General features: G+C 42.5%; 2 protein-coding genes across 2 annotated transcripts in view; both read left to right on the top strand.

Moving 5' to 3' along the window:
• The first annotated feature begins 5,084 nt into the window (after positions 1-5,084).
• On the top strand, positions 5,085-5,957 carry LOC144463631 (uncharacterized). Its single transcript, XM_078168394.1, has one exon. It carries the CDS (start codon positions 5,085-5,087, stop codon positions 5,955-5,957), a length of 873 nt encoding a protein of 290 aa, XP_078024520.1.
• Positions 5,958-10,911: 4,954 nt separating this feature from the next.
• Positions 10,912-23,561, top strand: part of LOC144463593 (uncharacterized) — a 37,477-nt gene continuing 24,827 nt past the window's right edge. The window contains 1 exon segment of the mRNA XM_078168357.1: positions 10,912-11,098. Within this exon segment, the coding sequence (XP_078024483.1) occupies positions 10,912-11,098 (187 nt within the window).

The raw sequence follows: 23,561 nt of genomic DNA, 5'->3' as shown, positions 1-23,561 counted from the left end.
GTGAGCGTTCATAATGGCCAAATGTGTTAGTCTCTCCTGCGTCATGGTGTTGTGCAGCCAGGTTTTCAGCCTGCGCAAGGCTGAGAAAGAGCGTTCGGATGCCGCGACAGACATGGGCAGGGCCAGACAGAGCTTAATGAGCTTCTCCACCTCCAACAGCATGGAGCGGGTTTGGGGCTGCAAGGTTTGCAGGATGGACACAACATCCTGGATGCCAAGGCTACTACTACTGTATGTAGTCAGGCAGGTGGCATATCACATCAAAAGCATAGATCTATGCATTAATGATATGAAAGAGATAAATGTAAGTCAGACAAATTGAGTTTAAATTCAGATTCTTTGTTTCTCCCATCCACACCCCCGCACCCCAGACTCCCTACCCACTACCCCTGCACCCCTAGTTCCGACGTCTATGGGCTCAGTTCCTTGACAGAAGGATACCGCTCTGATTTTGACACATCTTTATTTTTTACTCAAGTATGACTTTTGGGTACTTCTAACAACATTGATTAAAACAACATTGTTCTATTTTGTGTGTGTGGATCTTTTGCTTTATGTTGTCTTATTGAAAGAGATGTTTATTAATGTGTACTTAAACTGGTATTGTATAGAGATTCGAAATTTGAATAAGTGTCTTTTCAGCGCAGACTTGAAAGTGTCCAGAGATGGAATATGGCAAATCTCCATTGGGAGAGAGTTCCAGAGGGTGGGGGCTGCCACACTGAAGGCTCTATACCCACGGGGCCGCCTACTGGTGCGGAGGATGGAGACGAGGCCTGAGTCAGAGGACCTCAGGTTCCGTGATAGGGTATGCTGGTGGAGAAGGTCCGATAGGTATGGTGGAGCGAGGTTGTGGAGCAATTTGTAGGCAAGCAGAAGTAGTTTGTAGGTTCTCCGGAGCTTATCCGGAAGCCAGTGCAGGTGAATGAGGGTGGGGGTGATGTGCTGCCAAGGCTTAGTGTAAGCACCCTGGCAGCTGAGTTTTGCACATACTGGCCTGTTGAGGGCTTTACTAGGGACCCCGAACAGAACTCTGTTGCAATAATCCAGCCGGGATGTGATGAAGACATGGATCAGGGTCTCAGCCACAGAATCTGAGAGCGAAAAGCGGTGTCTGGAAATGTTTTTAAGGTGAAAAAAGACAGATTTGGTGACAGATTTGATGTGTGACTATGATAGAGTAGAGTCCCGGATGATGTCCAGAGCAGCCGTCCACATGGAGGAGAAGATCTCCAACCTTCCGGGGTAGTGCCTTGGGAGTCATGATCATGAGCTCTGTTTTTTTGCTGTTAAGTTCAAGGAGGTTAGTGCTCATCCAGGTTTTTATTTCTTGGAGGCATTTGACAAGGTACTGTGGAGGGAGCTGGGTGGATGGTGATGTGCTAAGGTACAGTTGGTTGTTGTCGGCATAACAGTGGACCATGGTGGTGGATGATTGAACCAAGGTGGAGCATGTAGATGGAGATGGTTAACTGGGGCAGGTTGGGAAGTGGATCCATTGATTGTGATAAACTGTTGTCGGTTGGATAGATATTACTAGAACCAGGAGAGAGCTGTGCCGAAGAAGTTTAGGTGGGTGGAGAGGCGGTTGAGGAGGATGGTGTGGGAGACTGTATCGAAAGCAGCAGAGAGGTCCAACAAAACTAAGATGCTGATGCTGCCAGAGTCTGCAGCGATGAGGAGATCGTTGGGGATCTTCATCAAGGCAATCTCTGTGCTGTGATGGGTTCTGAAGCCAGATTGAAGGGGCTCAAAGAGCTCATGGTCGCACAGGTGTTGTAGCTGTGCGGCAACTTCTCTTTCCAAGATTTTAGATAGGAAAGGAGGGTTGGAGATCGGCCAGTAGCTGCTGAGGGTGATAATGGGTACAATCATAGATAAAATTTGCCAGTTGTCTTGTCCCACACTCTTCCACAGAAACACTAAAATAATAATAAGAAAACTGAAGCGGATATTGAAAAGTAAATCAAAGTTTACTTTTCCTAGTAACTTTTATATGCAATAAATGGTGAAGTAATTAAATTAATTTTGAGAAAAGTAAAACAGTCACTGTAGCTAATTTTCAGTAGCTTACATACTACTTCTGTTGATATAGTACATTAGAAAGCATTATCTGTATATTCATAAAGTATTATGGTGATAATGTGTAATGCATTATAGATATGGTCTTCATAGAAAGTGTTACCAAATCAGTTAGTAAGTAAGCAGTATTAAGATCCAATCCAGTCAGTGTCTCTGCATAAGTGTGTTACTTGACAAATATAGGCCCAAATATCCAGAGCTCTGTTGTGTTCTGAGAACTATGTTGGTGACAATGTACAGTCAGGCTAGCTGAGCCACAGAAAGTATTAGATCTTTTTTCCCCCCTGTATTTATAGTTTTACAGTCTTCCCTGAAGAAGCTTCTTCACAGTCTGCTTGAATGTCAGATAAGTGGTTTTGAGAATACTTTAAGCTGTATTGTTGAGAACCCACTGAACACAAAAGCTTATCACCTTTACATATCAAATGTTTAAACCCTTCTATCTTGTCTTAAAACACATGCCAGTGTTCTGGGCTGTTCATTTAACTGCACAGTAAACATGCCAAGAGCTGTTTCAGCTCTCTTGTTACAATAGCAGTTAATTATGTTGGTCAGGAGGGAGCTCCATTGATCGGCTCAGTTAATTGGTCGTTTAACTGTCAGATCCCGTGGGCCTATTTACCAACACAGCTATTGTTTCAAGTTGTGTGTCTGCAAATGTGTCAGAGAGTAAGGATATGCACAAAAACCGCAGGACCCACAGTGCACTGGCTGCTCAGTCTGAAACCTTCAAGCTATAAATATTCTGCTTCACTACGGTGGGTGAAATCACATATGTGTGCCCTCTTTACAACATCATGGAAACTTTTTTTTTAGAGAAGTAAGGGAATGTCAATGGGTTAAAAAAAACAATAAAGAAAACATCCTCCTCCTCTCCGGACCATGAATATCCACAACATATTTTAGGGAAATATTTTATCATCTCAGGAGTTTATACAGAGTACTCAGTATAGACCTAAAGTTAAATCAATCACAATATGTTACGTATATATTATATTAAGCTACAAGTGCCCCTTACTTTTAAACTCAGCTCTTTGTTTCTGCTTACTGTAAAACTTCAATTAATACCTAGCCCAGGCACATATTTGCTTAAATCACTGAAATCAACAGGCTTATATTTGGGACAGACATCTATATGGGACAGGCCTTTAATTCCTCTGACACAAAAACGTTGCTCAGCAAAGACGAGAAATTCTTATTATTTAAACCAGTATGAATATTAAAATTTGGCTTCAGATAATATATCAATTATGAATCATTAATTTGATCTAGCTCTGACAGACATAGCATCATAGAGAGAGTTACAGCACTTGAGGATTATGGCACCCGACATACCGACACAACACCACTTTATCCTGTTAAAACAATATTCACAACTTGGATAAATTTTTATCAAAAACCCTTTAGATTGTTTTGATCACACTTTTGATCCCGTACAAACAAAAGTAATATGAATAACTTACAGGGTAACTGAGGAATGAACACATAATTTGAGGTAGCCAGCAACCCACTTTTATACATCCGAAGACCCTCTATAAAAAATTAACTGCTTGGCAACCAGACCAGGCATCTAACTGAGTCTGATGATTATTTGTCAAAATGTGTAGCCCCGCTGGGCTGGTAAAAGGGACTGGGCTTTTAATTGGGACTAGGCGTTTCATTGAAATTTTACGGTATTGATTTATTTCTCTTTCTTAAAATCTGACTTTAATTCTAATTAATCTTTATTATTGTTTAGCATGAGGGGAGACTGGTGAATATGAATTCCATTGTATGGTGTAAACTGCTGTGTTTTTACTGTGCATGACAATAAACTTCTTGAATTGAATCCTGACTCTAACTCGTTCTCTCACCAAAATTAAATGACAGATACACACCAACTTCCTCAAACTAAAGTGACCTTCTGCCTCACCATCCACAGCTCCACTCTGTCTCCCTGACCACCCACCATCAAACTGAATCAGGGGCGGGCTGGCCATAGGGAGGTTCGGGAGTATTCCCGGGGTCCATGTCATTGGTCTGACAGCCCATTGGTCCGACATCCCATTAGTCCAACATCCCGTTGTTCCAATATGTAATTATACTAGGCTATACTGTATTTGTGTACTATAGAGAATCAGCAAACGCAACAAAAGTAGGCTACTGGTCAAGATACAAGTGCCATAGAGAGAAGAGAGTGAAACACCATAACCTCCTGTTGTTAACTCTGGGGTTCAGGTTGTGTGGGGAGCTCTCCGTGGTGCTGAACAGCTCCTGGCGGATGTATTTCTGCCTTGATGGTGCGCAGCGACCGGCTCTAGGTCAGCTGAGAAAGGCTTGAGGCAAAGCAGGCTCACGACTTATGTGTTTGCCACTTTCTTTTGTCATTTTAACCCACACCATGATCTTTTCCTAACCCTAACCAAGTGGTTTTTGTGCCTAAACCTAACCAGACCTTAAGCACAGGGCATCACGATGATTTCGGAACGGACTTCGGAACAATGGGTTTAATATGGTCGGAACAATGGGATGTCGGACCAATGGGCAGTTCCCCAAAAATGCACACTCAACATTTCCTATGTTATCTGACAAATTAGCACCCCATGCATGACATTAACACACTTAACTTTAAGATATGTACTTAAGGTGAAGTTACATAGGGTAGGCTTAGACAAATACAGTTACTTTCATTAGGCTTAAGAAAACAAATGGGTAAGCGTCTCTAGTTTTAGGAAAAGTGAAATTAGGTATTGTCAGATTGGGATCTGACGTGCTGACGTATTGCGGTAAGCGAGTTGTGTCATTTCCGGTGTTTCTGTGACAGCGTCTCTGTACTGCTCTGGTGAATTCTGCTAGCCTGCTTTCTCACTTCAGTTGCTTTAACGTCTACTTCAAGTCTTAACCCACAGTGGTTCTGTTTAAGCACTTATAGCTCTCCTCCTTTCTACGACTTTCTTGCTAATCTCTTAACTGTTGTTTGCACGTTACTAGCCTTGGTAGCTACATTAGCTTTACAGTTAGCGATGGCTTCTCCTTCTGCTCTTTCTTGCTCGGTGTGCCAAATGTTCAGTTATGCCTCTGCCTCCTTTAGCGACAGTGGTTATTGTAATAAGTGTAGCTTATTTGCTGCGTTGGAGGCGAAGCTTAGTGAATTAGAAGCACGGCTCCACACCATGGAAAACCATTCAGTAGCTGCGGTAGTTAGCCAGCCCCCTGTAGCCGGTGTGGAGCCACATAGCATAGCCTTAGCCTCTGCTAACTGTCCTCCGGCAACTTCCGTGCAGCCGGGAGGCTGGGTAACTGTTCGTGAGAGGCGCAGCTCCAAGCCGAAGCCCACGGCTCACCACCAGCCTGTTCACGTTTCCAACCGCTTTTCCCCACTCAGCGACACACCCGCTGAGGATAAAACTCTGGTTATTGGCAGCTCTATTCTGAGGAACGTGAAGTTAGCAACACCAGCGGCCATAGTCAAATGTATCCCTGGGGCCAGGGCGGGTGACATTGAGTCAAATTTAAAACTGCTGGCTAAAGCTAAACGTAGATTCAATAAGATTGTTATTCACGTCGGCGGCAATGACACCCGGTTACGCCAATCGGAGGTCACTAAAATTAATATTGCCTCAGTGTGTGAATATGCAAAAACGATGTCGGACTCCGTAGTTTTCTCTGGACCCCTCCCAAATCTGACCAGTGATGACATGTTTAGCCGCATGTCATCATTTAATCGCTGGCTGTCCAGGTGGTGTCCAGCAAACGATGTGGGTTTCGTTAATAATTGGCAAACTTTCTGGGGAAAACCTGGTCTTATTAGGAGAGACGGCATTCATCCCACTTTGGATGGAGCTGCTCTCATGTCTAGGAACCTGGCAGACTTTATTAGTAAATCAAATCCCTGACAACCCAGAGTTGAGACCAGGACTCGGAGACGCAGTCCTATACGCCTCTCTGAGCTTCTAGTTCAGTTACCCAGCCATAGTATCCATAGTTTTATACAAACGGTGTCTGTCCCCCGACCACCTAAATTATTTAAATCTAAAATTAAACAAAGAGGAGTTGTGCATAACAACCTCATAAAAATGAAAACCTCTTCTGTGACAGAAAGACAAAACAGGAGAATTAAATGCGGACTGTTAAATATCAGGTCTCTATCGTCTAAAGCAGTGTTAGTAAACAAATTAATATCAGATAATCATATTGATTTACTCAGTCTCACTGAAACCTGGCTGTGTCAAGATGAATATGTCAGTCTCAATGAATCCACTCCTCCCAGTCATAATAATACCCACATTCCTCGAGGCAGCGGCCGAGGAGGGGGAGTTGCAGCCATTTTTAACTCTAGTCTGTTAATCAGCCCTAAACCTAAACTAGATTATAATTCATTTGAAAGCCTCGTTCTTAGTCTTTTACATCCGACCTGGAAAACCTCGCAGCCACTTCTATTTGTTATAGAGTACCGCGCTCCTGGCCCGTATTCTGAATTTGTATCTGAATTCTCAGAGTTTTTATCCAGTTTAGTTCTTAAATCAGATAAAGTTATTATTGTAGGCGATTTTAACATTCATGTCGACGTTGATAATGACTCCCTGGCTACCGCGTTTATCTCATTATTAGACTCCATTGGCTTCAGTCAGGGTGTACATGAACCCACTCATTGTTTTAACCATACCCTCGATCTAGTTCTGACGTATGGAATTGAAATTGATAACCTAAAAGTCTTTCCACAGAATCCCTCACTATCGGATCATTATCTGATTACTTTTGATTTCTTTTTACCCGATTACACGCCACTCAGCAACAGTTACTATACTAGATGTTTATCAGATAGTGCTGTCGCAAAATTAAAGGAAAAGATTACTCCGTCGTTAAATTCAATACCAAGTCCCTCAGTAACAGAGGTTTCCTGTACCAACTTTGATCATTTTGTCGATAGCGCCGTAGGCTCGCTGCGAACAACACTTGACTCTGTAGCTCCTCTTAAAAAGAAGTTAAAAAAGCAAAGAAAGTTCGCTCCTTGGTATAACTCTCAAACCCGTAAGTTAAAACAAATATCGCGAAAATTTGAAAGGAATTGGCGATTAACCAAACTGGAAGAATCTCGTTTAATCTGGACAGACAGTCTCAAAACTTATAAGAGGGGCCTCTGCAATGCCAGAGCAAACTATTACTCAGCATTAATAGAAGAAAACAAGAACAACCCCAGGTATCTTTTCAGCACTGTAGCCAGGCTGACTGAGAGTCAAAGCTCTATTGAGCCTTGTATTCCTTTAGCCCTTAGCATTAATGATTTTATGAGCTTTTTAATGACAAAATTCTAACTATTAGAGGCAAAATTCATGACCTCCTGTCCTCAGATAGTACCTATCTAACCTCAAACACAGCTGTAAGACCTAATATATATTTAGATTGCTTCTCCCCAATTTCTCTTCAAGAATTGACAGCAGTGATTTCTTCATCTAAATCATCAACGTGTCTCTTAGACCCCATCCCAACTAGGCTACTTAAGGAGGTCTTTCCTTTAGTTAACACTCATATATTAGATATGATCAATCTATCCTTATTAACAGGCTATGTACCACAGTCTTTTAAGGTAGCTGTAATTAAACCTCTACTAAAAAAGCCCGCCCTGGATCCAGAGGTGTTAGCCAACTATAGACCAATATCTAATCTTCCCTTTATGTCAAAGATCCTTGAGAAAGTAGTCGCAGACCAGCTGTGTGATTTTCTCCATGATAATAATTTATTTGAGGAATTTCAGTCAGGATTTAGAGTGCATCATAGCACTGAGACAGCACTAGTTAAAATTACAAATGACCTTCTGATTGCTTCAGACAAAGGACTTGTCTCTGTACTTGTTTTATTAGATCTTAGTGCGGCGTTTGACACAATTGACCATCAAATTGTACTGCAGAGACTGGATCACTTAATTGGCCTAAAAGGTTCTGCACTAAGCTGGTTTAAATCTTATTTATCTCATCGTTTTCAGTTTGTTGACGTTCATAATGAATCATCCTTACGTACCAAAGTTTGTTTTGGAGTTCGGCAAGGTTCTGTGCTCGGACCAATCCTATTTACTCTATATATGCTTCCTTTAGGTAACATCATTAGAAATCACTCTATAAATTTCCATTGTTATGCGGATGATACTCAGTTGTATTTATCGATAAAGCCAGAAGAAAGTAATCAATTAACTAAACTCCATAACTGCCTTAAAGACATAAAAACTTGGATGAGCACCAATTTCCTGATGTTAAATTCAGACAAAACTGAAGTTATTGTTCTTGGCCCCAAACAACTCAGAGACTCTTTATGTGATGACATAGTTTCTCTAGATGGCATTGCTCTGGCCTCTAGCACTACCGTAAGAAACCTCGGAGTAATATTTGATCAAGATTTGTCTTTTAATTCTCATTTAAAACAAACCTCACGGACTGCATTTTTTCATCTGCGTAATATTGCGAAAATTAGGCCTATCCTGACCTGAAAAGATGCAGAAAAATTGGTCCACGCTTTTGTTACCTCTAGGCTGGATTACTGTAACTCTCTATTATCAGGTAGCTCTAGTAAGTCCTTAAAAACTCTCCAGCTAATTCAGAATGCAGCAGCGCGTGTACTAACAGGAACTAAGAAACGAGATCATATTTCTCCTGTTTTAGCTTCTCTGTACTGGCTCCCTGTAAAATCCAGAATTGAATTTAAAATCCTACTGTTAACTTATAAAGCTCTAAATGGTCAAGCTCCATCATATCTTAGAGAGCTCATAGTGCCATATTATCCCACCAGAACACTGCGCTCTGAGAATGCAGGGTTACTCGTGGTCCCTAAAGTCTCCAAAAGTAGATCAGGAGCTAGAGCCTTCAGCTATCAGGCTCCTCTCCTGTGGAATCATCTTCCTGTTACGGTCCAGGAGGCAGACACCGTCTCCACATTTAAGACTAGACTTAAGACCTTCCTCTTTGATAAAGCTTATAGTTAGGGCTGGCTCAGGCTTGCCCTGTACCAGCCCCTAGTTAGGCTGACTTAGGCCTAGTCTGCCGGAGGACCCCCCCCCAGAATACACCGGGCACCTTCTCTCCTTCTCTCTCTCTCTCTTGTATTCTATTACTGCATCTTGCTAACTCGGCCATTCTGGATGTCACTAACTCGGCTTCTTCTCCGGAGCCTTTGTGCTCCACTGTCTCTCAGATTAACTCATATCGCAGCGGTGCCTGGACAGTGTGACGTGTGTGGTTGTGCTGCTGCCGTGGTCCTGCCAGATGCCTCCTGCTGCTGCTGCCATCATTAGTCATTAGTCATACTTCTACTGTTATTATACACATATGACTATTGTCACACATGTATACTGCCAGATATTAATACATACTTTCAACATATTGTACCACAGTAGCCAGAACTATAACTATAATATTATTACTTTCAATAATGTTGTTGTAACCTACTGTCATTACCTGCATCTCTCTCTCTGTCTCTCTCTCTGTCTCATTGTGTCATTGTGCGGATTACTGTTAATTTATTGTGCTGATCTGTTCTGTACGACATCTATTGCACGTCTGTCCGTCCTGGAAGAGGGATCCCTCCTCAGTTGCTCTTCCTGAAGTTTCTACCCTTTTTTTTCCCCGTTGAAGGGGTTTTTTGGGGAGTTTTTCCTTATCCGCTGCAAGGGTCATAAGGACAGAGGGATGTCGTATGCTATAAAGCCCTGTGAGGCAAATTGTGATTTGTGATATTGGGCTTTATAAATAAAATTGATTGATTGATTGAATTGAGGTATGTCAGGTTTATAAACATGATGATGACGTACCTTAAAATGACTGAATGTTTACTTGTTTTCACATGATTGCGAACAGCCCAAGTCCTGTGTTTTGTTACATACTTCATGTAATGTTACCCAGGTTAAGTTTAGGCAAGTACGGTTACGCAATATACATATAGTGGACACCATGCAAAGGTTTTTTTTTAGCAGTTGTGTCTAATAACTGTAATCATATGATCTGAAAAACATTTTCTTCCTCCCCTCTACAGTACTTTAAGTGATTCGGTGAAATAAAAACAGTTGGTTCAGACGGGAATATTGGTGAAATTAAAAAACTGATTGGCCAGATTAAAATAAATGATTGAGAGTTACTTCGCCCTCTCAAAGACTCTGGTCTGCAGAACTTGTGAATATCGCCACTGTAGGCAATGGTCATTCGCATGCATTGGCTCATATGTGCCCTAACTGTTTTTCCTTTTCGTCCTTTGTTATATTGTAAGCAGATTCTAGATGACAGTAGTGTCTGAGTTCAAAATAAAGGTATTTCAAAAGTAAAACTGCAGGATGTTTATTGAACATTGAACAATGAAAAACAAAATAAACTTCTCTCCAATTATAAAGTATACATAATAGCATAGGAGAGGATAGGACAAGTTAGGATTTTGTGCGCATGCGCCCGTGCGTGCAACCTGTTGCAGTCGCTCCTGCTTGTTTTCTCGGTTTTCTTACTTTTTTTTGCTTTATTAAGTTTGGTATTTGTGCTGGCTTTTTGTGATTGTCATTTTGAAACTGCGCCCTCTCAAAACATGCTGATTGAGAGAGTTGTACTCGTTTTCCTCACCCTGGAATTACTTATTTCATTCGGACCCGGCACCATTGCGCAACAACTTCATGGCCGCATTGTTTACTCCAGAGATCAGCTGATCGCGCTGAGGCCGGCCGGCTTGGTGGCTGAAACATCGGAGATACCAGCTGAACTGTGGAGGAAAACACACAGAGGATGCAGGGGAGGAAGTAAACAGCGGTGGAAAAAAGCAGGGTTGAGACAACGGAGGCTTATGGAGAAGAAAAGATATAAGCCGTGTCTCCCCTCTCTCATCATGGGCAACGTGAGGTCACTGGCAAATAAGATGGACGAGCTGACAGCGGTCGCCAAAAGTCAGAAGGAGTACCGGGAATGTAGTCTTATGTGCTTCACTGAGACATGGCTTCACCAGGACATTCCCGACAACGTCTCCATCAGCGGCTTCCAGACTGTTCGGGCCGACCGGGACTGCACCGAGAGCGGTAAGCGCAAAGGAGGGGGGCTTGCTGTTCTAGTAAATAACCGCTGGTGCAGTCCTGACCATATTTCCATTAAGGAACGTATCTGTTGCCCGGACATTGAACTGTTTGCTGTTGGACTCAGGCCGTATTATTTGCCCAGGGAGTTTTCACATGCAATTATTGTAACTGTTTACATCCTCCCCTCTGCCAACCCGACATCAGCATGTGACGTTATTCACTCCGCCATAGCCCGCCTGCAGACTAAACACCCGAGTGCCTTCATAGCTATCTCGGGTGACTTCAACCATGTCACCATGGCAACAACATTGCCCACATTCACACAGTATGTGAGATGCCCTACCAGAGAGGAGAGGACACTGGACTTGCTGTATGCAAACGCCAAAGATGCATACAGCTGCTCCCCCCTCCCCCCTCTGGGTACGTCAAACCACAACCTGGTGCACCTCAACCCCTGCTATGTACCACTTGTCAAGAGCCAGCCTGCGACCATGAGGACAGTGAGGAGATGGTCGGAGGAGACTTATGAGACACTGCAGGGCTGTTTTGGTGCAACAGACTGGCAGGCACTCTGTGAGCCACATGGGGAGGACATCGACGAGCTCACAGAATGCATCACGGACTACATCAGTTTCTGTGTGGACTCCACTGTCCCAGCCAGGACTGTCCATTGTTACCCGAATAACAAACCGTGGGTAACAAAGGACATCAAAGCCATCCTCAATGCAAAGAAGGGGACCAGCTCTGAAGGCCTCAGGGAGGCTAAGGAGAGGTACAGGAGGAAGCTGGAGAGGAAACTCCAGCAGAACAACATGAGAGAGGTCTGGAGTGGAATGAGGACCATCACTGGCTTCAGGACCAACTACCACAGAGGAGTTGAAGGCAGCATGGACAGGGCCAATGAACTGAATCTGTTTTTTAACAGATTTGACACTGCTGGACCTGCCCATCCCCCCCCTGACTCTTCTGCTGTCTGTCTTGGTCAACCATCTCCCACTCCGCCCTCCTCCCCCACTCCTCCCTCTCACACCTCAACACCCTCCTGCTTGACCCCCCCTCCTCCTCCTCCTCACACCTCATCCCCCCATGGTCAGACTGAGTGCTCTCTCCATCATGAGGACTACACCCCTCCCCCACGTGTCGTCACCTCCACAATGTGCTTCACTGCTGACCATGTGAGAAGACAGCTGATGAGACTCCACTCAAATAAGGCTGCAGGCCCTGATGGTGTCAGCCCCAGGGTGCTCAAAGCCTGTGCCCCCCAGCTATGTGGAGTACTTCAGCATGTCTTCAGCATGAGTCTGAGTCTCCAGAGGGTCCCCTTGCTGTGGAAGACACCCTGCCTCATTCCTGCGCCAAAGACGTTGCGTCCCAGTGGCTCCAAGGACTACAGACCCGTGGCATTGACCTCCCACATCATGAAGACCCTGGAGAGACTCGTCTTGGAGCAGCTCCGGCCCATGGCCAAGCCACTTTTGGACCCCCTCCAGTTCGTCTATCAGCCCCGACTTGGAGTTGAGGACGCCATCATCTACCTGCTCAACCGTGTCTACGCCCATTTGGATAAGCCGGCGAGCACTGTGAGGGTCATGTTTTTTGACTTCTCTAGTGCGTTCAACATCATCCGTCCAGCTCTACTGGGTGACAAGCTGACAGCAATGCAGGTGGATGCCCCCCTGGTGTCCTGGATTGTAGACTACTTGACTGGCAGACCACAGTATGTGCGCTTGCAACGCTGTGTGTCAGACAGAGTAGTCAGCAATACCGGGGCCCCAGGGGACTGTCCTCTCTCCCTTCCTCTTCACCCTCTACACCACGGACTTCAGCTATTGCACTGAGACCTGCCATCTTCACAAGTTTTCTGATGACTCTGCTATAGTTGGATGTATCAGCAAGGGTGATGAGGATGAGTACAGGGCAGTTGTGGAAAACTTTGTCACATGGTGTGAGCAGAACCATCTGCAGCTCAACGTGGCAAAGACAAAGGAACTGGCTGTGGATCTGAGGAGGACCAAGACACCGGTGACCCCTGTTTCCATCCAAGGGGTCAGTGTGGACATTGTAGAGGACTATAAGTACCTGGGGGTACACATTGACAATAAACTGGACTGGGTTAAGAACACTAACACTCTCTACAGGAAGGGCCAGAGCCGTCTCTATTTTCTTAGTCCGGCAGATGTTGAAGGACCTCAGTTGCCTATGCTCAGAATTTTCTATGAGTCTGTGGTGGCCAGTGCTATCCTCTATGCTGTTGTGTGCTGGGGCAGCAGGCTGAGGGTGGCAGACGCCAACAGACTCAACAAACTGATCCGCAAGGCCAGTGACGTTGTGGGAATGGAGTGTGACTCTCTGATGGTGGTGTCAGAGAGGAGGATGCTGTCTAAGCTACGAACTATCTTGGACAATGTCTCACACCCACTCCACCACATGCTGGTCAGGCACAAGAGTACTTTCAGTGGGAGACTCATACCACCAAGATGTACCACTGAGCGCCATAGGAAATCATTCCTGCCTGTGGCCATCAAACTGTACAACTCCTCCCTCTGAGTGGCCCTGAGACTTTTTCACACACTGCAATAATTTAATTTAACTTGTGCAATAACCCCATTCACCCTGACTGTATATATTCTGTTTGTGTAAATAATCTTGTTCAGTTTACAATATATATATATGTATATATATACAGTACAGGCCAAGAGTTTGGACACACCTTCTCATTCAATACGTTTTCTTTATTTTCATGACTATTTACATTGTAGATTCTCACTGAAGGCATCAAAACTATGAATGAACACATGTGGAGTTATGTACTTAACAAAAAAAGGTGAAATAACTGAAAACATGTTTTATATTCTAGTTTCTTCAAAATAGCCACCCTTTGCTCTGATTACTGCTTTGCACACTCTTGGCATTCTCTCGATGGGCTTCAAGAGGTAGTCACCTGAAATGGTTTTCCAACAGTCTTGAAAGAGTTCCCAGAGGTGTTTAGCACCTGTTGGCCCCTTTGCCTTCACTCTGCGGTCCAGCTCACCCCAAACCATCTCGATTGGGTTCAGGTCCGGTGACTGTGGAGGCCAGGTCATCTGCCGCAGCACTCCATCACTCTCCTTCTTGGTCAAATAGCCCTTACACAGCCTGGAGGTGTGTTTGGAGTCATTGTCCTGTTGAAAAATAAATGATCGTCCAACTAAACACAAACCGGATGGGATGGCATGTCGCTGCAGGATGCTGTGGTAGCCATGCTGGTTCAGTGTGCCTTCAATTTTGAATAAATCCCCAACAGTGTCACCAGCAAAACACCCCCACACCATCACAGCTCCTCCTCCATGCTTCACAGTGGGAACCAGGCATGTGGAATCCATCCGTTCACCTTTTCTGCGTCTCACAAAGACACAGCGGTTGGAACCAAAGATCTCAAATTTGGACTCATCAGACCAAAGCACAGATTTCCACTGGTCTAATGTCCATTCCTTGTGTTTCTTGGCCCAAACAAATCTCTTCTGCTTGTTGCCTCTCCTTAACAGTGGTTTCCTAGCAGCTATTTGACCATGAAGGCCTGATTCGCGCAGTCTCCTCTTAACAGTTGCTCTAGAGATGGGTCTGCTGCTAGAACTCTGTGTGGCATTCATCTGGTCTCTGATCTGAGCTGCTGTTAACTTGCGATTTCTGAGGCTGGTGACTCGGATGAACTTATCCTCAGAAGCAGAGGTGACTCTTGGTCTTCCTTTCCTGGGTCGGTCCTCATGTGTGCCAGTTTTGTTGTAGCGCTTGATGGTTTTTGCGACTCCACTTGACTCAAATGACTCAGGCCGGGTCGGGCCTCAGCCTTACTTTTTTCGGGCAGACAATTAGGCTAATGCTGGTGTGTCGGCTGCGTCGGGTCTGGGCTTAAATACCCGCAGGCCAGGTCGAAATGGGTTGTAATTTTCAGGCCCATTGAGAACTCTAGTTTGTGTTGTTGGATGTGTTCAGGGCACACAGAACATTAAAGGTAGCCTATCTGCAATGTTACACCATACATGCATAAATCATTAATCTACTTTATCAATTAAAAATAAAATCCATACTGGCTGACCAGAAAAACCCACAAATTTCTTTATTGCAAAAGAAAACATAGCCTATTTCAGGAGAGAATCTGTATTCAAAGTTAAAAAGATAATATTTGAATAGATAGGCTATACATCGTGTTCTCCTGTTCTGTTTCTAAATTAAAATATAGCCATTTTTACCAGCTCAAGAAAAATACATTAAAGTGAGTAATTCATTTACAGTGTGTGTGTGTGTGTGTGTGTGTGTGTGTGGGGGGGGGGGGGGGGTGGGGGGGCACTTTTGTTATGTTGATTTTTTTCAGGATTTGTCAAACCTGACAGCAATTTTGCAAATAGAAACTGCATCTATATATAACACGTGTCAAAGGGAGGTGCAAACGGTTTGTATGGGTAATTGCGCACACATGGCTGCGGTTATTCACTGGAAAAAGTATAACCTTGCTCAAATTAAAAAAAATGATGTCCAGATATCACATCTAAAATATTTGACTTCACAGAATCTAAATTGAGTCACTTGTTATGACCTGATTATTTTATGTTGATGTAAACAATAATACTGCACTTTACCCAACCTTAATCTTTGCCTTGATCCAAATGATTTTCTTAACATTTCAGTTGTTGAACCAAACTAATATATTGAAATTGAACCAACCTAATGTATGTACTTTTAACTACATTAACATGAATGCACTGACACCAGTTAATTCATTTACATATAACCAAACTATAATTTTCACATTTCATTTGACTTTACTTCAAAAATAATTTGCATTTCCCATTTTATAAACTCTATAAAAACAAAAAACACTTTGCCAACAGATTACTTTAAATGTATTTATTCGTCTTTAACATATGAACTATATGTAACATATTTAACATTAAAACAAATGAAGGCCAATTGCCTAATCTAAAAGAGGGCAGATATTGTCCAGTCAATATGTGAGTAACCCTGGACTATGAGATGCTGACTAAACTGATACACTGTATATCATCCCTACAGGCACTGCAAGGTGGCAAGGTGAGGAGAGAGGTGAGAATGGAGAGGAGGAGAATGGAAAGGAGGAGAAGGAGCAGATGAGAGGGGAGGAGATGGTGGAGAGAAGAGGAGAAAGGCTGGAGAGGGGGGGGAGAAGGGAGGGGAAAGGGTTGAGAGAAGATGAGAGGATGGAAAACAGACGTGGACAGGGGAGAAGATAGGGTGACTAACCAGAATCAGAAGGCCCTGGAGGTTTTCTGCCATTTTTCTCTGGAGTGTTTTCCCTCAAAGAACAGGGAAAGGAGCTCTGTTTCCCCACACACTCACAGAGGTTTGATATCAATGCCATTTTTAAGACTGTGGCCACAGGCAAGCAGCTGCACAGTCATTGTGACAGTGTGCTGCAGTAACAATGCTGCAGTATTTAGAGAGAAAGGTATTTTTGCTAAGGTTTAATTATAAATCCACCTAAGCACATTTTAACACTTTGATCACAAGGTTTCATTTTATTCATTTTTTTTCATTCATCATTTTATTCTGTTCTGATGGAATGTACCAGAAACTTATTTCATCTTCTAACCACTTCTTTTATCTGGAACTTCTTGATAAATGTTGCTAACCTCATGCTAATAAAAGTGGCTTCGTATCTCAGTAACATGACAGCGTGGGCATTCTCACTCTACAATGCTGACCAACAACATAAATAAGCTCCACCCTTTTTTTTTAGATTCCAGTGTGAGTCAAATGTTTACTCAGTGTGTAATGGCAGATAATGATGCTTTGTGTTTGTTTGGAAAGTCCTATCCCTTTGAAAGGATCATGTTCTCATGTTAATCAGCCAATTGCAACAGAGTTTCCCGTTTAAATAGATTCTAATCGTCCTCTGTAAGAACATGTGCTGCTGTGTGGATTCATGTGGAGCCAATTGAAACTAAAATAAAAAGAAAACACAGATGCTTCAAGAAAGGATGAGATCCCTGTTGATATTGTTATCGTTTCCCTGTAATGCCTGGGATCAAACATCCAGATGCAAAGGTTAGTCAGGTCAGGAGAAGATAGGATGGAGAGGGCAGTAGAGTGGAGAGGGGAACAAAGGAAAGGATGGAGAGGATGAGAGGTGGGAGAGGAGGATAGAGAGAGCAGGACATGGCCATGAGGGCAGGGGAGGATACTGTTGCGCACAAGAATAATAACAGTGAATTGTTTTTGAAAAATCAACATACCGATATACTGCTTTATCACCCTCTGGCGACTGGAATCTCCCTTTTAAATGGGCAGTCTTTATCAAGATGGCATCTGAACTTAGAATCTGCTGCAATATTTTCAGCACGGATACATACTGTAATGATTTTTTGTTCCTTTTATCAAGAATATATTCCACTGGTGACACTACACCAAATTCTCTTCTATAATATGATTTGCGCTTCCAAGAAGTAGACAATGGGCCTTGTTTTACTATTGCTTTTTGAATTGGATGTGAAGAACAAAGAACAGTGGCTAGCTCTTCAACAACAGATGCTTCCACATGACAATCGTTATCTCCCAAAACCTGATTAATTGTTTTTAGACTAAGTGGCACAGAGACAGTTCCAGTAAGATGTTGTAGTTCCTCAAGCAATTTGTTGACAGCTGTACTGGAGACTAAGTATGTATGTTCCAATTTTAGTAAAAGTGATGCAAATTTCAGTTCAAATTCCTTTTCAAAATCTCTGGACTCTTCAGTGGTTGGCTCATCCAGCTGTACTTCTTCATTCAGGTCAGAGTTCAATGAGTCAGAAGGATTGGAACTGAGTGATGATGTCACAATTATTCCACTTTTAAAGTCATTAACGGTGCATGACTGATGTTTTCTCCATTTATGGGTCCGGAAACTACTGTATATGTTTGTTTTGTATGAACAACCATCAAACATACAGGAGACTTGTTCATTTTTTTTCAAATGTTGATTGATATGAAGAAAAAAATCATATTCTGTGGAAAGCTGATTATTGTCACAAATGTAGCACTTGAATGAAGAGACGTTTTGTGTGGACTCCTGAGAAGGATGATTCCTAGTAAGATGTTTTTGTAGACCATTCCATGTCTTGGACGAACAGGGGCAATTTGCATGGATGCATGGGTAAGGACGGCGCCTACCGTGAAACCGATGGTCAATGCGGTAATGTTTTAGTAGCTCAGATCGTTCTGAAAATGACAGGCTACAGTCTTTGCATTTCCACATCCGATACCTGAGAAAACAAAGGAAGCAATAGTAAATTCCCTTACAGGTGATACACTGATCTGTGTTGGTTCAGTCAACAGAACTAAAAAAATAAAGTAGTCCATCTGCTGCTATGAAAATGTATAGATGAGGGAGGGTCTAATATTCAAGGGTGATTTGTGAAATGGTTAAAAAAGGCAATGTGCAGTGTAGATGCAAGATGTTACCTGTTCAGGTTGGATGAAGATATAGGCTACAGCCAGGGAACTGGTTCTGAAAGCATACAAAATAAAACAAACAATTACTAGTCTCTGAAGACCACATAATACAACACCAAGAAATAAACGTTTCTGGGTGGAGAGCGAGAGAGTCGGTGTTTTCTCTCCACCCAATGACAGAGTTCAGGTGAAGCTACGTGCAGCAGAGTACGTGGGTTACTAGCCCCACTAGCTGTCCCGGATGTTAGCGAGTGCTGGCATGTCTCTCTCTGTTTCTCTCTCTCTCTCAACAGCAGCACCGCAAAGAAAAAGAAATACAGTCCGAGCGAAGCTCCGGAGCCGCGGACCGATACCCGGCCATCACCGACAACTAAAGCCTCGACTGGTAACAAGTATGAGGGCCGTTGTGGTGAGCTAGCTCGATGCTAACTTCGACTAGCAGTAGCGGTTAGCATCCGCCGCTAACACCGGCTTCCCAGCTCACCACAACGGCTCTCCTGCTCGTTAAAACATAACACTGGAGGCTCCCGTTGCCGGTGACGGCCAGGTATCGGCCCACGGCTCCAGCGCTTCACTCGAACAAAACTTCAGACTGTACCTTCAAGCAATATTTGTTCAGCCCTGGATGTAGCCCAGTTGGACTAGCGAGGGCTTTTGGCTACCTTACGTTACCGATTCATTGTCATAACGTTACCGGTAAATGCGTTAACCAACTCAAACGTCAGCTAGCTAATATTAGCTTGCTAACTAGCCAGCTACGTTCCAGGCAACCCGTAACTCGAGTAGGAAGTTACGAGTTTGACTGCAGTTCCAGTGCACTTTCACGGGTAACGGAAAAACACGAGTTACAGGTTTCCTGGAACGCTACAAAGTCGTTAGTCGCGACTTGAAGTCGTAACTTATGGGTTGAAGAGTCTGCCTGGAACGCGGTATAGCCAGCTACCAGTAGCAATTTTGACAACACAAAATACTAAAACTTTGATTATCTGCAACTGCTTTGCTACTTACGTTTATTTTTGGACGAAATCCACCCAGGAAATAAAGACCGAAAGACAGCTCTCACGTTCAGGAACTTGGACTTGAACATGTGCTCCAACTGTGCAGTGTGCAATGCGCGTTCTTCTTCTTCTTCTTTTAGTTTGATTGGCGGCTGGCAACCAACTTAAAGGTGCAATACCCCCACCTACCAGACTGGAAGCAATGCGCATTCACATTCGACTCAAACGAAAAATATTACCTGCAGGTCATGAAAAAAATATATATATTTTGAGAGAAATCAAAAACTTTGTTTTGGGTCCTTTGGACGTCTATTTAGTTCAGTTTAAATCAAACTTGATGTGTCAAAATGCAAAAAGAATGAGTTACACAATCAAATCAATAATTTTATCCTGTTTCCAATGACAGTTATGAGTTTGAATGAACAACTGCATGTTACACTTTTTTCAGTGTTGTTGCAAGAAGGAGACATCGAAATGATGATAGAAAATGCAAAGAACGCATTTTTAACCCTCGTGTGAAGCAAGCAACACGGGCTGGAGCATAATGCCATGCCGGAGGAGAACATTGGAAGCGGTTCAGCCGCAGTCCCGCCGGCTGGCGCAGTCACTGTTGAGATTACATATGTTTTTTTTATTTTTAACAAAATGTTTTTTTATTGACCGTATGAATGGATTTGTTTTCAAATACATATTTGGAAATGAAAATGTATGCTTTGGTGTACTTTAGCAGAGTTTTGCAATATGTACAGCCTATCTGTATGTATCAAAATGTATAATTTCCAGCAGCGGTCTGTGTGACCGGTGCTGCGGTCGGAGGTATAAATGCTCAGAAGTCTAGTGTGTTTCATTTTTGTAACTTAAAGGCTTCAGAAAACATACAAGACACATTTTTAGGAAAAGTCATAGGACGAGAGGCTTATAGGTTTTATCTAAACAGAGTTATTTGCATTATAAAAACCCAAACGGTATGTCAGACCGTCGTGGCGGTCCTAGTGTTAAACATAATGCTGTAGATTAGAATACGAGTGCTATTGTGACCCAATAAACTGCAGAGCATTGCAAAGTTAAGCAAATCAACATTTACTGAAAAAACTTTCCACTTTCTAGATTCCAAACATTATTATCAAACAAAATACACAGTCTCATTAACGTCTAATTATGTTAAGCCACGCAAAATCATATTAAAAGACACATTGATTCAGTCACAAAATATATTATGTTATAGCTCTAACATTTATAGTGGCAAAAAAACAAAACTAAACAATTCTTTATTGTATAGCCTATTTTTCACAAAATGAATATTCATAGCCAATGTAAGATAACTTAAACGTGACAGTTGAGTATTATTTGTATTATTTGTGTTTCCTTTTACGTAGGTGGAACTTGCCCGCCATGCTCACCTCTCCTCCCTCTCCGGTCTCTGGCTGTTGGTCAGAGGCATCTCATCTACTGTGCCCCTACCTGTTTTATTTGCAGACGTTTTATTATACTCCAATTTTTCTTTTCTTCTGATGCCTTGATATCTTCTTTTCACTTCATCCAGTCTTCACATCGTTTTACCAACAGCATTTACTTTTTCACAAATTTCTTCCCATATAGCGTTACTTTGTGAGACAGTCAGGTTTCTTTGCTGTAGCTCATTTACGTGTTTATTGGCCTCATCTACCAACACCTCTAATTCCATGGGGTCGAATTTCACTTTGTGCTTTCTCTCCAAACTCACCATGCTGCAAACACGCAAAACCCTCATTTAAATAGGGTGTCACCAACACGTTTGCACCTCTTGTTATTTACGTAATCACTCTTAGTAAAACACCCGCAAACCGCGGTTCAGCCCCACATGAAAAATTCTAGATTGCGCATGCAAATTAGAACACGCAAATTGGGATCTTAGTAGATACAGCCCTAAGTGTATTCAACCATGTGGCTACAACTCTGGTCACTGATCACTTGTTAGCAAGCTAGTCAAAAACTACTTAAAAACTACTTGATGACTGTTTGATTAACACATATTCATCCATTCATTATCCTTAATTTCTGATTCTTTTCAGGGGTGCAGGGATGAACTCTTTTATCAAGTAAAAATACCTATCACGTGCTGTAATGTGTGGATTTACTGCTTTTTGTTTAATAGTTTGTCTTTGAAGTGATTCGCCCTGGATTTCAATTTAAACATATTCCTTTGAGCTCAGTTTATAAAGAAAATAATTAATTAATATTTGAAAGTTACTTCGTTGCAGCCCTCATCACATGTAAGATACAGCTTTGCAATGAAAATTGTGCAAACTATTATCTGTGTACACTGACAAATTACTCAGCAGTTCAACACAAAGCTTTCAACTGCAACATCATCACAATAAAGTGTCTGAACATTTGACCTTAATCTGGAGGAAGCATTTATCATGCGGTCAAAGTGTCAAGAGATCAGAGAAGTATCATACAGCATAGGAGGAGATGCTTCAGGGCAATTTATTCAGTATGACACAAAACCTGCAGGACAACATGCTGTACTACTCTGGGCATCACATTACCATGGCCAAAGAGTCTGCTGGGACAATGGAAAGGTGGGACAGGAGAACGACAGACAACAGAGAGAGGGATGGGGCAGACAGGGGGTGGGATGCAGCTCCTCAGAGGCCCAATATCACCTATATCAGGTTTTAACAAAACAGAATATGAAACTGGAGCATGTGGTATGAAATCTGTGTCTTGATTTGTGATTAGTGAATTATTAAGTAGTCAGAAAGCTCTTCTACCTACGGTAAGGCCTATTGCCCAGGGACATAGTGAGTCATGTACATGTAATACTGCCTAACCCCAGTGACAGAGACACCAACATGAAGGGGGCTATGAAGTCATACTAAGCGTGGTTATCGAGTCAATGCTTAGAATGACATTGAGATGCTCTGAGTTTTATTTGATTTTTTCTTCAGACCTGTCAACTTTTTGTGTTAATACAGGGGGACCAGATTAGTTAAAATGTGTATGTGTCTCAGTTGTGATCAGATTCATTCATTTCTCATGTAAGCACATCCTAATGAAGGCAAAGAACCTTCAAGCTTTACTGGAAGCATAACAGTAAGCAGCAACTGTGGCTGATCCGTGTATCAGTAAATTTGAAGTCACAGTGAAGAGATTATTTACTCTTCCACAAATATAACACAGTTCTTCACTGCAGGTGCACAAATCATACATTACGAAGTACAAATTATGAAATTAATACACTCACATATTTGCTACAGCTGCTGTAGTGAATATGGTGCAAAACACACACCCATATAAGAAAAATGTGAAGCCACTGACAAAATTTGCACATTAACATACTGTGAGAGGAACCAACCTGGTCCCACTCCGAAGTCATCAAACACCAGCACTTAGTCTGTGGTTTCTGGCGTTAGACATCAACAACAAAAGCTGTCCTTTCACGTCTCACGTTGTAGGGATTTAGATTCGGGCTTCACACGGAGGCATCAAATATGTAGTGATCAAAATATTTTAGGGCATCACACAGAGGCACCAGTTATGTTGGGATCAATTGGCTATTGAAAATAATAATTAATGTAATTAATAATTAATTAATAATTATTAATACATATTCTTAATTAATTAATAATAATTATTATTAATTAATTAATAATTATTAATAATAATTAATAATTGTTAAATAATGTGACTTAATTAACATTAAATCACCTTGTGGGGCACCATTCCCGTAAAGGGAAAAATGATAGCCAGCTTAAGATATCAGTCTCATAAAATACACTGAATTTGGAGTTTTGATTAATAATCAAATTAATGGCAAAAACCAAAATTAACAGTAAAGCCTGAAGGATTTCAGAGTTCTTGACGCAGCAGAGGTTGACTAGTCATTCACCCCTTGTGCAACATTATCCAACATTATTCCAACATGTGTGTGTGTGTGTGTGTGTGTGTGTGTGTGCGCGCGCGCGCGAGAGAGAGAGAGAGAGAGAGAGAGAGAGAGAGAGAGAGAGAGAGAGAGAGAGAGAAAGACAAAGGCGGGTGTG

Source organism: Epinephelus lanceolatus, chromosome 5 (assembly GCF_041903045.1).
Source record: "Epinephelus lanceolatus isolate andai-2023 chromosome 5, ASM4190304v1, whole genome shotgun sequence".
In the NCBI taxonomy this organism is placed as follows: Eukaryota; Metazoa; Chordata; class Actinopteri; order Perciformes; family Serranidae; genus Epinephelus; species Epinephelus lanceolatus.
This window is presented reverse-complemented; position numbering and strand designations above follow the sequence as displayed.